Source organism: Bos mutus, chromosome 16 (genome assembly GCF_027580195.1).
Source record: "Bos mutus isolate GX-2022 chromosome 16, NWIPB_WYAK_1.1, whole genome shotgun sequence".
Lineage (NCBI taxonomy): Eukaryota > Metazoa > Chordata > Mammalia > Artiodactyla > Bovidae > Bos > Bos mutus.
Window position 1 is genome coordinate 2878368 of NC_091632.1, and position 14917 is coordinate 2893284.

The 14917-nt window shown below is 41.9% G+C and overlaps 1 protein-coding gene across 1 annotated transcript in view; it reads right to left on the reverse strand.

Moving 5' to 3' along the window:
- Positions 1-8978: 8978 nt before the first annotated feature.
- NUCKS1 (nuclear casein kinase and cyclin dependent kinase substrate 1) overlaps positions 8979-14917 on the reverse strand; it is a 31832-nt gene continuing 25893 nt past the window's right edge. Inside the window, exon 7 of the mRNA XM_070384576.1 lies at positions 8979-14558. Within this exon, the coding sequence (XP_070240677.1) occupies positions 14359-14558 (200 nt within the window). The 3' untranslated portion in view covers positions 8979-14358. The remainder of the gene's footprint in view (positions 14559-14917) is intronic.

Consider the following 14917-nt stretch of genomic DNA (forward strand, 5'->3'; position numbering starts at 1 on the left):
CTGTTGGCGGAGAACCAGAACTTAAACCCAGATCCTCGACTTTCTGTCTAAAGTTGTTGTTTTTCTCCATTATATACCTTTTAATCTATTTTTTGGGTCAATTCACTGCTCTCTGATATTTCAGCTAGAGGCTGGATATTCTGGGGAATAGCTAAATGCAACCTATCAAGGTTGGCCTTAGTCAATAAAAAAGTAGCTGGAAAAAAAAAAGAGGAGCAGAATGTTGTGCTTGTCAGGCCATGTGCTCCGGGGCACCCCCTCTAGATCTCGGTTTCTTCCTCTGTAAATTGGGGATCGTGACATCACCTGGATCTCATGGAACTGTTGTAAGGATTCAATGATAGAAGCCATGATAAATGTTCAAGATGATTCCTTGAACATAAACACTCAAAAACAAGAGGTATTCTTATTAAGACTAATGTTGGAAGAAATATAGGGTTAACAGCCCACATGAGTTCTCCAGGGTGAGATGTAGACTATTAAAGGGTGTTACTATGCATTTTCACTTTTGAACATGAACATCTGTGGTTTGTCAAAAACATTTTCAAGGTCCAGTGGTCTTCCCAGAAAGAATTTGAAAAAAAAACCTTAAGACCAAGGCCTGGATCTGTAGGAAGTCCAAAAGCAGGCAGGATTCTTAAGGCACAAGATAAAAAAATCAGAGGTACCAGTGAGATGACAGCGGGATTCATTCCAGAGAAAAGGGCTATTTCCATCTTTAGAGACTCTTAGAGAGGAATGAAGCATCTAGGGGTGAAGAAAGTCATTTCCAGGAAAGGAAAATAAAGGTGCAGTTATGCGGTTTAATTGGTGCAACTGAGCCAAACTGAGATGGGTGCAGTAACTGGTCTGTCACAACAGCACCATCTAGGCCAAGTCGCCTTTCCCAATAAGAAGAAAAGGGCAAGGATCTGGTCCAGCTGATCCTTTGTCATGATTTAAACCAGCAGAGGTTCTCAAGCTTCAGTGTGCATTGGAATCAACAGTGGGCCCTACTCCGTTTCTGATTCAATAGGCCTGAGATGGAGCTGAAGATTTTGCATTTTGAACAAGTTTCCAGCTGATGCTGAGGCTGTTGGTCCAAAGATCACATTTTGAGAACCACTGGTTTAAAGCCCTTTTCCAGGGGCAGCCAAAGTGTATCAAATTGCAGAATCCTTAATACCTTCCTTTCCAACACATGTAACAGTTGCATTTACTTACTAGTCATCTAACTCCATCACATTGATTAGGAAATGAATATGTATATTCTCAATTAAGAATTTTAAGAATGTGGAAAACACAGAAAGAAATAAACACCCCATAACAAAGAAATCTCTTTGGAAAGTCTGACTGACACAAGCGAGAACTGATGTGGCCTGTGGAGTGAGGAGAGGAACAGGGCTGAGGAAGGCAGGTCCCGGACCCCTCACACTGCCTCACCGCTGGCTGCTTTTCTATTGAGAACCTGCCTTATTTGTCTGTCTGCCCCCAAGCCCACATTCTGACTCTGTAAGAATGCTGCAAAAGCTAAGCCTGAGGAGAAGAGGGCCATCCTGGTGCATAGCTCAGTTTCCTTAATACCACACTCTTAAGAGGGAACAAAATTCCAGTTCTCACGACCTTAAATGCTGACACTTTTCCAAAGTGCCTAATGAGGAGGAAGCATGTGTCATGCACATTAACAGAGCTCAGAGATGCTAACTGGTTGCAAAAAGTGAAAATTTTACTAAAGCCCAGATGACCAGTTCTATCTCTTTAGGCGAGATAGCATGACAAGAGGAACTTGCAACTTCTGGGAGTTATTTTATCTACATGAGAAGCACAAATGATCTTCTTAAAAATCTGATGGAAGAGAGTGTTCAAGATAACAGGCTTCTGACCAGAATTTCCTTATTTTTAGTCTGACTGTTACTCAACTCACATCAATTAAAGTTTAAAAAAAAAAAGCCTCTTCCATATCTGTTCAAATTGCATCTTCCTTCCCCTCAGACTGAAGAGAATTTGTGGGGGAGGAGGGAGCATCCATCTTCTAGCTCATCCCTGCGGTCCGGTTGGCAAGACGCTTTTCATCTGCAGAAGGGTTTCCTGATAGGGGCCTTCTACAGAAAGCACTCTAGCGAGGCCCCAATGTCATGAGAACACAGGATGTCACATTGCAACAGTAAAACTGTTGACCCCCGGGGGTCTGTCCCTGATAATGGCTCCAGTAGATAGTCTTGTGGCTTCCTTTCTGGTATTAAACTTGAAAAACCAAAGATACAAAAATATAGCGATTTCATACACCAGAAATATGCTCCTGACAAGTGTTTCTAATCAGCTTTCCAGTGAAAATGAGCGTTCCCTCTTTTAAAATGTATGTCCCGTAACTAGAAATACAGTTTGTAACTACTGGGTGGAATTTTTTTTCGTGTGAGAGGCTGAAGAAATAATCACACACCAATCAGTTCTGTGCACCCCCACTATTAAAAAACCTTTTCGGGCTTCCTTGGTGGCTCAATGATAAAGAACCCACCTGCCAACGCAGGAGATACATGTTGGATCTCTCAACGGGGAAGATCCCACATGAAGCGGAGCAACCAACCCATGTGTTGCACCTGATGAGCCCGTGTGCTACAGCCCAAAGCCGCAGCTACTGAGCTCACTTGCTGCAACTACTAAAGCCCACGCACCAGAAAGCCTGTGCTCGGCAACAAGACTTCAGTGCAGTCCAGTCACGCAGGCGTGTCCAACTCCTTGCAACCCCATGAACCGCAGCACGCCAGGCCTCCCTGTCCATCCAGCCACCTCATCCTCTGTCATCCCCTTCTCCTCCTGCTCTCAATCTTTCCCAGTATCAGGGTCTTTTCCAATGAGTCAGCTCTTCACATCAGGTGGCCAAAGTACTGGAGTTTCAGCTTCAACATCAGTCCTTCCAATGAACACTCAGGACTGATCTCCTTTAGGATGGACTGGTTGGATCTTCTTGCAGTCCAAGGGACTCTTAAGAGTCTTCTCCAACACCACAGTTCAAAAGCATCAGTTCTTCAGTGCTCAGCTTTCTTTATAGTCCAACTCTCACATCCACATGTGACCACTGGAAAAACCACAGCCTTGACTAGACAGACCTTCGTTGGCAAAGTAATGTCTCTGCTTTTCAATATGCTAAGTTGGTCATAACTTTCCTTCCAAGGAGCAAGCGTCTTTTAATTTCATGGCTGCAATCACCATCTGCAGTGATTTTTGAGCCCAAAAAAATAAAGTCAGCCACTGTTTCCCCATCTATTTGCTATGAAGTGATGGGCCCGGATGCCATGATCTTTGTTTTCTGAATGTTGAGCTTTAAGCCAGCTTTTCACTCTCCTCTTTGACTTTCATTAAGAGACTCTTTAGTTCTTCACTTTCTGCCATAAGGGTGGTGTAATCTGAATATCTGAGGTTATTGATATTTCTCCTGGCAATCTTGATTCCAGTTTGTGCTTCTTCCAGCCCAGCGCATAGAAGTTAAATAAGCACGGTGACAATATACAGCCTTGACGTACTCCTTTTCCTATTTGGAACCAGTCTGTTGTTCCATGTCCGGTTCTAACTGTTGCTTCCTGACCTGCATATAGGTTTCTCAAGAGGCAGGTCAGGTGGTCTGGTATTTCCATCTCTTTCAGAATTTTCCACTGTTTATTGTGATCCACACAGTCAAAGGCTTTGGCATAGATCAACAAGAGAAGCCACTACAATAAGAAGCCCGAGGACCATAACCAGAGAGTAGCCCCACTTGCTGCAAATAGAGAAAAACCTGTGCAGCAGTGAAGACCCAGCACAGCCAAAAAAAAAAAAAAACCAAAAAACTTTCACTAGAGATCAGTTCAGTTCAGTTCAGTCACTCAATTGTGTCCAACTCTTTGCGACCCCATGAATCGCAGCACGCCAGGCCTCCCTGTCCATCACCATGTCCTGGAGTTCACTCAGACTCATGTCCATTGAGTCAGTGATGCCATCCAGCCATCTCATCCTCTGTCATCCCCTTCTCCTCCTGCTTCCAATCCCTCCCAGCATCAGTCTTTTCCAATGAGTCAACTCTTCGCACAAGGTGGCCAAAGTACTGGAGTTTCAGCTTTAGCATCATTCCCTCCAATGAACACCCAGGACTGATCTTCAGAATGGACTGGCTGGATCTCCTTGCAGTCCAAAGGACTCTCAAGTCTTCTCCAACACCACGGTTCAAAAGCATCAATTCTTTGGCGCTCAGCTTTCTTCACAGTCCAACTGTCACATCCATTCGTGACCACTGGAAAAACCACAGCCTTGACTAGACGGACCTTTGTTGGCAAAGTAACGTCTCTGCTTTTGAATGTGCTGTCTAGGTTGGTCATGACTTTCCTTCCAGGGACTTGGGAATTATTGTCACTCTTCCTTCCCCTCTAAAGCCACTCTACATTGTGGGCTGGTTAAAATTTACCCTTTTGCAAAAGTGTTCTTACTAATAAATAACTCATTTGTACTTGAGAGACAAAGCTAAAAGGATTTCAGTTTTGCATGAATGAGCTTTTCACTGCCCCTGTACCTTGCCTAGAGGTACACTACTGCTTTTGTTTGAGGCCGGTTAGTCTACAGTCAGCAGCAACTTAGGTTCAAGGCATTGGGGACACACAGCCTCATTCAGGCTCATAGCATCCCTTCGAAGCAAGGAAAGTCAGTCAGTCCCATTATATAAAATGGAGAATCACGCATGGGGTGCAGAGAGATGAGGGGCTGGGTAGGTAAGTGACTAGCCTAAGATCACTCTCTGAGCCGATCTGCTTGATCCATAACCACTCACTAAGCTTTTCTTAAAGCAGGTAGGAAAGATGAGGAAAGATGACATGAGGCTTCAATAAAAGGGAACTCATGCTTTAGTGGGCGCTATGTACTATTCTCAACTCTGCTGTTAACATCTGATACTTTTTATACAAGGCATGTGCATTTCCTGGAACAATCGGTTTTAAGTATTTCACACGTTAGTTCCTTAAACTATAAAAATATCACAGAAATGCTAATACTCTGAGATCCAGACTGTATCTTAGACTGTTTTTTCCAATGAGGAGTAGGACAAAACTTCATGATACCACAGGTCCCAATTTTGGGCTGGGAATATAGTCACCATAATTTTCGTTGTTGAAAAGTGCTGGCTAATTCAGAGGTAAACTCCAGAAGCAACAGATGAGCTAGAAAGTTTCATTGCTACCGTCTGGCAGTAGGAGCATGTCCCCTCCTAGACTTGAATCTCCCAGAGCAAGGCATCTGCTTCTCAGTCTATTGACTTCTTCTGTTAGTGGCCCATGAGCCAACGTTTCACTGGAGGGCGTGGGAAGAGACGGAGGGAAAGCAAGATTAGAAAAGGAACGACTTACTTTGTGATGACCCAAGACTAGCCCGTTGTGCAAGTCCAGGGCAACAAGCGCTGCCTTTGACTGGGCACCGTGTGTGCACATCCTGCACACCTGAGGTCCCAGCAGCAGCTCCCGGCAATGCAGCTTTGGAGCCTAAGCTCTGCATTGTTCCAGGTTTACCAGGAAACGCTATTTATCTTGTACTTGGGCCAACTGTGTGACTGTACAGGACAGGTGGCTCCCCAACGACTTCTAGGGCTACCTGATTCATGTATAAACAATGTTTGCCTCAAACACACTAACCCCATTGACACTGTTTATTCACCAAAAAAGAAGAGACATGGTGGTAAATTAGGTCAGAGGCAGAAGACCGAATTGGGGAGCCTGGAGTCTGTAACTGAGATGCGGCATGCATTAGATATGAAGTCAGGTTACCCCAGATTATGTTTAAGGATCTATCCAGAATGTCAACTGAGTCCTCTATGACTCCTAAAGACATCCAGTGTCTTAGAAAAGCGCTTTGCTATTTCATTTTTCTTAACTACATTAGAGGTAAAACTGTATTTTTAAAATGACCAGTATGTTATTCCATTAAGTCAAACTAGAGAATCAATTTATAGTCACAAAGTGAAGATTCAGTGTATGTGACTGCCTCTAAAGTTTTTGGCTAAAGACAAGTGTTTCATTGACAACTTTTTATTTATTATAATCACTGTACCCATTGAGTTCATTGATGAGAATCAATTTTTACCACATAACTAATCTAGTTACCAAATTGGTAGTCACCCTAAAATTTAGGTCACTGATTTCCTTGTGCCAGTGACTTGCTACCTCCTTCAGAGCCTTACCTAACCCATTTCTCCCCATCTCTTGTAATCAGGAGAGCCTTATGTATTCATGTTCCTGCCCAAGGTGGGCAAAGTGTTATCTACGAGACACGTTACATATCAGCCAAGGAAGTGGTCTTACACATTCTAAGAAAAGGATGTGTGTGCCTCTCCTTCTGTATTTATTCAACTGAATGGCTAAAACATTACCAACAATTGTAATATTATGTGATCTTCCATTCATTCCTTAAAGTTAGATTTTTAAACAAATCACTTCTGGGTGCCAGTTTGGAGCTCGATCAAGGCAAACTATTGCTTTTAACATTTTACGCTATCATATTTTAAAGTAATTATTTTCTTTACTAGGGTGTAAACTCCGGCTGTGCTCATTCCCTGAGCCCAGAATCAACACGCATTTATTTCACAATATTTGTTCAGGACTTTAACACTGAAACAGGAGGTACACCCATGAGCAACGCTGATTGCTCCTGGTGGTGCCCCAGCCAAAACATGTCAGATAGGTACCTGTCCATTCTAGTAAAATAATGGAGGGAAAGAGAAGCGTGCCATCAAGGTAAAGGAACACATGCCCATGTTGCTTTGAAGTCTCAGTAATTCTGTCCACAAGCATGTCACCAGTGCTGCTTGTGCAAAAAGATGAGGCTTTTGAGCTGGAGGGCAATTTTAAAAGACAATATTTGTTTCAAAATGGGGCCACGAGTTCACAGCTACTTTTTTGAAATCTCAACATACACTTTCATCTTGGGACCGTTATGTACAAAGGTTTTGGGAATTGTTAAGGGAATATAAACTGACAGGTGTGCGTGAATCAAGAGATCCTATTTTGCACTGAAAATCATAAAATATTACTGCTGCATACACTAGGATCTTAAGCAGGCACACTGATCACAGAACATCGCTCACACAAGCAGATGGCAGTGTCTCATACTGTGGATGTTGAGCCCCCCCCGGTAGTATGGAAAGAGACGGTCAAGGAATGGGCTAAGCATATGGAGGACACTGCCCTCTACTGGCAAAGGGTGAGAGTGCCAGTCACGATAACATTTTTCTCTATGTAGTTGGACACGACTGAAGCGACTTAGCAGCAGCAGTCACTACCTTAAAACATAATCAAAGAAGGAAAGCTTTTCACGGAAGCTGAAGCTTCCTATCTAGGGGCCACAGGGATTTTCAAGTAAATTTAAGCATTTAATGAGAAATTTTCATTGAAAATTTTTTTCAAATTTTTTCAAATCATTGAAAAGAACATTTCCCGTTAAATCTCTGATGTAACACTGTTCAAGTTATCACCTTTACTTAGTGATGCTGCTGCTGCTAAGTCACTTCAGTCGTGTCTGACTCTGTGTGACCCCATAGACGGCAGCCCACCAGGCTCCCCCGTCCCTGGGATTCTCCAGGCAAGAACACCGGAGTGGGTTGCCATTTCCTTCTCCAACTTATGAAAGTGAAAAGTCAAAGTGAAGTCGCACAGTCGTGTCCGACTCTTAGGGACCCCATGGACTGCAGTCTGCCAGACTCCTCCGTCCATGGGATTCTCCAGGCAAGAGTACTGGAGTGGGGTGCCATCACCTTCTCCACTGATGCTGAGGAATATGTTAAAAAGTTTATCATCAGTATGAAGGAGCTGGTTTTAGAACCAACAGCTGTGACAGTTTAAAGAATGACCTGATCCAAAGCCTTGTCACATACTAGCCACATTAAATCACATTCTACCTGAGCCAATTTATTTTCTACAAAATTGGAGGAACATCTGAGCAATCTCAGTTGTTGGGAAAACTGAAAGAGGTACTATGTTAAATAGAAATGCTTCATAAGCAGAAACCAATATGGTACTGTTAAGTGATTATCCTTCTATCAAAAATAAATTTTTAAAAATGCTCAGTTTTTTAAATGAGCTGCAATGTTAAATTACTGTAGAGTAATGCTCACAGATAGGAGTCGAGGGAGGGAGGGATTTCCAAATGTGTCTCACCAAACATAAACTACGCCTCTGGTGTTTGCTGGCCTGATGGCCTTTGAAGTCCTGTAAACCAGACTATTTCTTCAGCACTGTGCTCAAGCAGAAATCTGATGTTAATCATAAAACAGCAACAGAAGGAAAAGTGGCTAGTCAACATTCTTATGAAGTAAACTTTGGCTTGAAACAAACAACTCTATAAAAAATAAATGCCAAGTTAGCCAGTCACTAAAGGGTAACAGCATGCAAAACGCACTGAATTTCAAAGCCAAGGTGGGTTTGTATGTGAATTACGTTTGGATGACAAGGCCAGAATGTAAATCAGGGGAAAGGTTGAAAAGGATAAAATCCCTATAAAATCCCTAATACCTACAATATCTTGTACCATATTCTCCATCAAAGAGGTAATATTTAACTGTAAACTGCAAGAGTGTAATTTTTACAGTATTTGAAATTGAATGCAAATGTCTATTTTACACATATAAACATTATTCTTCATTACATGATTGTTGAAAGGATTTTGCCCTCGTGAGACTTAATAACCTGGTCATGAACGTGAGGAAAGCACTAACTAGGACTCCCCCTGCATCCAGCTTCGTGCTCCCTTGATTAATCAAAGGTTAATGAGTCTGTTTCTTGATTCCTAACTCCAGTCCTAGTTTAGACAAAACATACCTTTCCTGTTACCAACAACAGTGACGGTCACCGCTAATTTCTAAAGAATTCATTCATCTAGCAGTTTCCCCCTAAAGTCAAATTAGACTGGGAGGTGCCAGGCCAAGGTGCCCAGTTGTATAGTAAATCAGTGTATTCGCTTGAGTATCACAAGAAGTACACAGAGCACGCATCTGGGTTACAAAAGCCCTTTTATAAAGCCATTTTTAAACAAAACAAAAAAAGTTTACAAAAGAAAAAAAGATACAGAAAAAGAATAACTTGCTTCATATGTCCCAAAAAGAGAAAAAAATAAAAGGGACAATGCCAACATGCTCAACAATAAAGTGTTCTTTTTTCTTATTTTTTAATACAAAATACAAGCAAAGGATACACATACTTAAAACAGAGCTCAGGAACAGACACGCAGTCCTGGAAACCCTTCAATAAAAGAAAGCAGGAGTTTGTTTTATCTTTGTTTATGCAGATACATACAGAGACTGGGATATGTAAAAATTAAGTATCACAAAAGACCATCGCACAAGTCTACCAATGCATGTTGCATCTAGAATTCACGGACATGGTCAACAAAATCATGTTCACTTCAACCCCCATTTCATTTAAATTAAAAGAAAAAAACTTTTAAATAAAGTGGTTACATTCAAACTTTTAACTTCCTTAGTACCATGCTGCAGGTATCAGCACTGTTAAGGTGCTGCAAGAATGCCCAGCCCTCTGGTGTCTGATCACATATACCCAGCAACATTACAGTCTTGAGGGATGCCCGGGCCTCGGCCCATGGACAATTAAATACATTTAAGCAGGGTCTTCTCTTTCCCCTTTCCTACTTCTAGAACATAAAAGGACTACAATTAAGGAATACTGGGAATTTTAGAGCTGGGAAAATGAAGTCTGAAAGATGAATCAAGGCCAACAATGACTGAGAACCTGGCTGCTGCTTACCCTGGCAAATCTTAAAAGTCGTTACTTCAACCTCGTGGGAATTAGGTGTAAAAGGTTTGCTGCAACATGTTCTTGGTAAACAAACTAAGTAGAGCTCTTATTTACAAATCTTGTAACAAACACTTCTGGAGAAAAAAAGAGAATTCGCTAATTTCCAGAAGACAAAGTTTTAATTGCCAGACATATAACAAACACACACTCACACACACACCCACACAATACTTCAGGGATTTTTATACAAGTTATTTAGGGCATAAACTGAGTACTATACCCCTACATCCCATCAAAAAAGGAACAACAAAAAAAATCCCAATTTTGCCCTCCCCCATAATCTAGAAAACCCTCCCTTCACCCCGATGTACAAAGTGTATGCACAATGGTGGCGTCCCACCAGCCACACAGAGCGCGCCCTACAGATGTCACCAGTCCAGTCGCTCCACGGCATGGCAACAGGCAGGTTTACAGGGTTTTTTCTCCAATAGTGGTTAAGACACAGAAAGCACCACTGTGAATTTTGAATTAGGCTTTGAGAAAAAAGTGTAACTTAGGGATTTGGGAGTCAAGAAAACTCATTTTGTATCAAGCTTATCTCAAGAAAAAGGAAAAATGGGTTGCAGATTGAAATTTGGCTTTAAGTAGTTTGACGTCCCAATATTCAAATAAACTAACTCCCTTTTCAAATAAACCCAACTCCATGCACAGAGAAAAGGACAACTCTCTAACCTCAAGAGCTATCCCTTGGCAGAAAATGAGTATTGCTTGTTCTATCTGAATGTCATAAAAACCGGAGGCCAGGCTTCTGCCTTTCCAAACTGCTAAGGTGACAGCTTCTTCTAGGCACAGCTACTGGTGATGCAGGCACAGAAAGAAGTGTTCAAATCAAAACTCCCTTTCTCCATAAAAGCCACGATGGTCACATGACCTTTTATAAAGCTTTCCCTGTAGCTCCTGGGATTAATTTCTGCTCCCGCCTTTCTGACACCCTCAAAGCATCTCCTACAGAAAAGGAAAAGGAAAAACAGGCACTATTCCCTTCCCCCAGTAAGGACTCTAAAACCCACTCACTTCAATGTTTACAGCAAACAAACCCCCAAAAAGTGTGAACTTCAGTTTAGCTGATCATGTACGTAAGAATGTCAAACACTTCACTGGACTGTTAACCTCGAATTCCACTCTTGACTAGTTACCTGTAAGAAAATGCTGTTTGAACCAATACCAAGAATAAGTACTGAACTGAGAGGGCTGAGCCTGGAGGAAACCAGTTATTATGAGAAAAAACAAAAAAGGTTACCAAAAGCTCCATAATGGAAAATCAACTACTATTCCAGATGCAAAGATTTCCACTCACTACTTCCCTAAAGGAGGAAAACATCCATTAATTTCCCTACCTGGACTCATTAGGGAGCAGAGATATGAGAGGCAGAAATGTTTTACAACGCAGGACAAAGCTACCCTTATGAAAACTAACACATATTCGAGCCCACTCCACTGATTCCAGTCTGAGGTGGGAAAGGCGAAGAGCAGCAGCAGGCTACAACAGATACGTTTGTGTGTGTTGGGGAGGGAAGTCTGAGAAAAGAATCTGAAGAACTAGAATGTAGTGTCAGTCAGCGTAGCTGCCGAAATCCACGCTCCAGAGGTAAACCTAACAGAGCTAACAGAGAACTGAGATAACACAAACAAGCACTTTCAAAGTCAACGTCCCACTTCCTGAGCAGCTGCAAAACAAGACAGCGAGCACTGCCGCCACGTCCTCGTAGGCGCTCTAGAGAAAGGGGGCGTGTAGTCGGGGGCGGTGCCAATGGGCAGTCCCAGCAGCCCGACCGACACCACTGTCAGCCTGGCTGCTGAGCACCTGTTCCCAGCTGAGACACCACAGCTGTCCTATTTGCGTGCGTGATTTGAGGGGAAGACCAGCGTGTTTTAAATTATCAGCAAAAACTGGAGAAAACAAAGGTCATTCAGAGCCTGTTTCTCTTGGGGACACAGATCCTTTTGTCCAGTCTATCAGAAATATACATTTTTTAATCTCATGAATTAACCTTTAAAAAAGGGATCCCAAACAAAAAGCCCAACCAAATGCACACAAATAACCTAGAGGATGTGATTACTCTAAAGGATGTGCATATATCACAGAAACGTTAGTGCAGATTAATATATTAAAGAGACTATTACATAAAATACTAAGGCTAAAGTTTTAAAAGACCCTTCCCCCTAGTCTTCGCGAGGAAAGCACACGTTACTAGGAATGTTAAGACTTAAAGTTATAAACCCCTAAAAACAGAAGTGCATGGTGGAAACACTGATAGGTTTTTTAAAACATGTGAACACAAACCTTCTTGTTAAAATACCTGAACAAACCAATAAAGCAAACGGAATTATCTTTAACACCTCTTTACAAAGTTCACAACTGTGAAGTCAACCATCATGAAAGAGAATAGTCCAATTGCTACTTATGTTCAAGTTTCACATATTTGGCCGAGTACTAAAATCTCCAAATTCATTCTTTAACCCCCACAGTGCAACAGTGAAACGACTCTCTGCCACTGGTGCTTTCTTTAAAAAAAAGAAAAAAATCAGAGTAAGGATATTCCTTACAGTGTCTTAAAAATATTCCTTAAATAACCTTTTTTTCTATGAACATCTGTAGGAAAGCCAGGTTGTTTGAGAGAAAAATATCCTGTAACAGCAGATAGAAAGAAAACTGCATTAGTAAACACTGAGGAAGCAAATACAGATAAAAAGGAAATGTTAAATTTCACTGATTTTTCAATTTATTAGCACACTGTGTCCTGTGCTAAGTTGCTTCAGTCACGTCTGACTCTTTGTGACCCTATGGACTGTAGCCGGCCAGGCTCCTCTGTCCATGGGATTCTCCAGGCAAGAAATACTGGAGTGGGTTGCCTCGCCCTTCTCCGGGGATCTTCCCAACCCAGGAACTGAACCCGTATCTCCAGTGTCTCCTGCATTGTAGGCAGTTTCTTTACCCACTTAGCCACCTGGGCAGCCCATCAGCACACTAAGACACCCTGAACCTTGCTCCCATTAGCTCAGAGTATCAGAACGTGGAGAAGCAAACCCACAGATCTGTCTCCTGACTACCTTCATAAGGCGTGTAACTGGTCTGTTACCCCCTGCACACAGGCCTCCCGGATGCATGGTTTCTCCAGCTCTGCAGAGCCCCGTAAACTGCTGCTGTAAGCGACATGCGGTCAGCAAGGGCACCGGTATAAAGACAGACGCTAATTGAACAGTGTCAGGGCAGCACGTCACATACTCCCATCAAGTACAGGATATGAAGTGAAGAACGGAACCAGGAGAAACCATGAACTGGAGCAGGGCTGGCGGGCGCTGCGAGCGGGCTGTGCAGGAGCGCCCTGTGCACCAGCAGGAGGCCGAGACGCTCCACACCATGTTTCTACCAAGAGGCGGGAAGGACAGGCCTGACAGGAGAACACTCCATCCCTCAGCAAAAGCAGAGCATGGTTCATGGACTCTGAGTGCACATTTATAGCATAAAAGAATTTCAATTCTCTGTTTCCATAAAGCAAAAATCTCAAGTCTTTGTGATTGAGTTTCACATTAACTGGCACTTTATTTTGCTTAAAACCTAAACATTGTCAGTTTGAGAAGAAATCCACTGTGATATATAGATCGCCCCATTTTAATTCTAGGGTTTCTTCTTTTGATCCTTGGTAAAATTTTTTATCCAAGAAACAGAATAGATACATATATATATTTAAAAACATGAACCATTAGAGAATGAGATAGGAAATCAAGAAAGATGTAAGTTTTGGCGGCCCTTGCTTCTAAGTTCTTTAAAGACTGTAGCTGAATAAAAGGATCACTGGCTCCGAGTCTCCTAGAGATAACAGGTGATGAAACTAAAAACAAGCAAACCTATATCCCCAAACAGGGTCAGGTAACCTCAGTTCCCTGCCCTGCCCCACAGTAAAAAACATGAATGCCTTTTGTAGCAGTTCAGAACTCATCTTTATCTCCTACCTGCCCCATCGGTGGGAGTTCAACATCTTGATTTTTTAGACATCCATATTTTTGTATATAGAATATAAACTTGTATTAGATGACAACTGATTTTTTTTTTTAATTCAGGTAGAGAAAGAAGCAATAACTTTTAACTAAAACCTTCTACATTTTTCGATTCCTGTTCAACTTGCTACCGTTTAGCAAAAAGCAAAATTTTCATAGTGTTTACCTCAAATCTTATTGCTTTACAACTGTGGCATACCCTCCATTAAAAATAAAAAAGATGAAGCAGTCAATCCAGTGATTAATTTAACATGGCTTTCATTGGGAAAGGGGGAGGAGGGGGAAGAGGGGGTCATGACGAAGAGACCAATAGACAAAAAAGGTAAATTAAACATACAATGCTTTTCTTTAAAAAAAAAAGAAGAAAAAGAAGAAGAAAAGAAGAAAATGTTATTTTCAACAAAAGGGAAAAAAAGCATTGAAAGCCCATGAGTCAAGCCATAGCCAAAACCATATTCTATCTTAAGTAGCTTTTCTTTTTTTTTCCCTCTTTTTTTTTCTTTTTTTCTCTTTTTTTTTTTTTGTTTTTTAAATAAAATCTCTCCCCAGACCATCATCACTTTTAATCTTCCCCAGACTGGGCTTCATCTTCAGAACCTTCATCCCCAGATTTCTCAGGTGGAGGGCTTGAAGATGCTTTCTTTTCCAGAGGGCTTTCTGGTTCCTCATCTTCTTCTTTGGGAGAAGGAGTCTTTTCCTTTGATGCCTTTGAAGCTGTGGGGCGACCCACTTTCCCCTTGCCTTTCACAGGACTTGGCGTCACTGAAAGAAGAAAAATACCAACTTGGGGAAGGGAAGAAACATCTAACGTTTTTAACAAAAATCAGCTACAGAACAATCTGTAAGGCAAAAAAATCATAAAGATGACACCCCGACTTACTGAAAAGGAAGGTGGGTACTGGTTTTCAAACACTTTTAGCCAACACTACTATGTTAACAGTCATGTTTGTAATAAAGAAACAAGATGCTATAGAAACTACGTAACATCCTTAGTGGCTTGCAAAACTGTCAGTTGCTTATGTTTAAAACTTGAGTGAAGAAGGGGGGATGCAACTTAACTGGGATAGAAAGCCGTCAAATACCTGTTGTTTTTAAATTTTTTGGCCATGCTGCATGTGGAC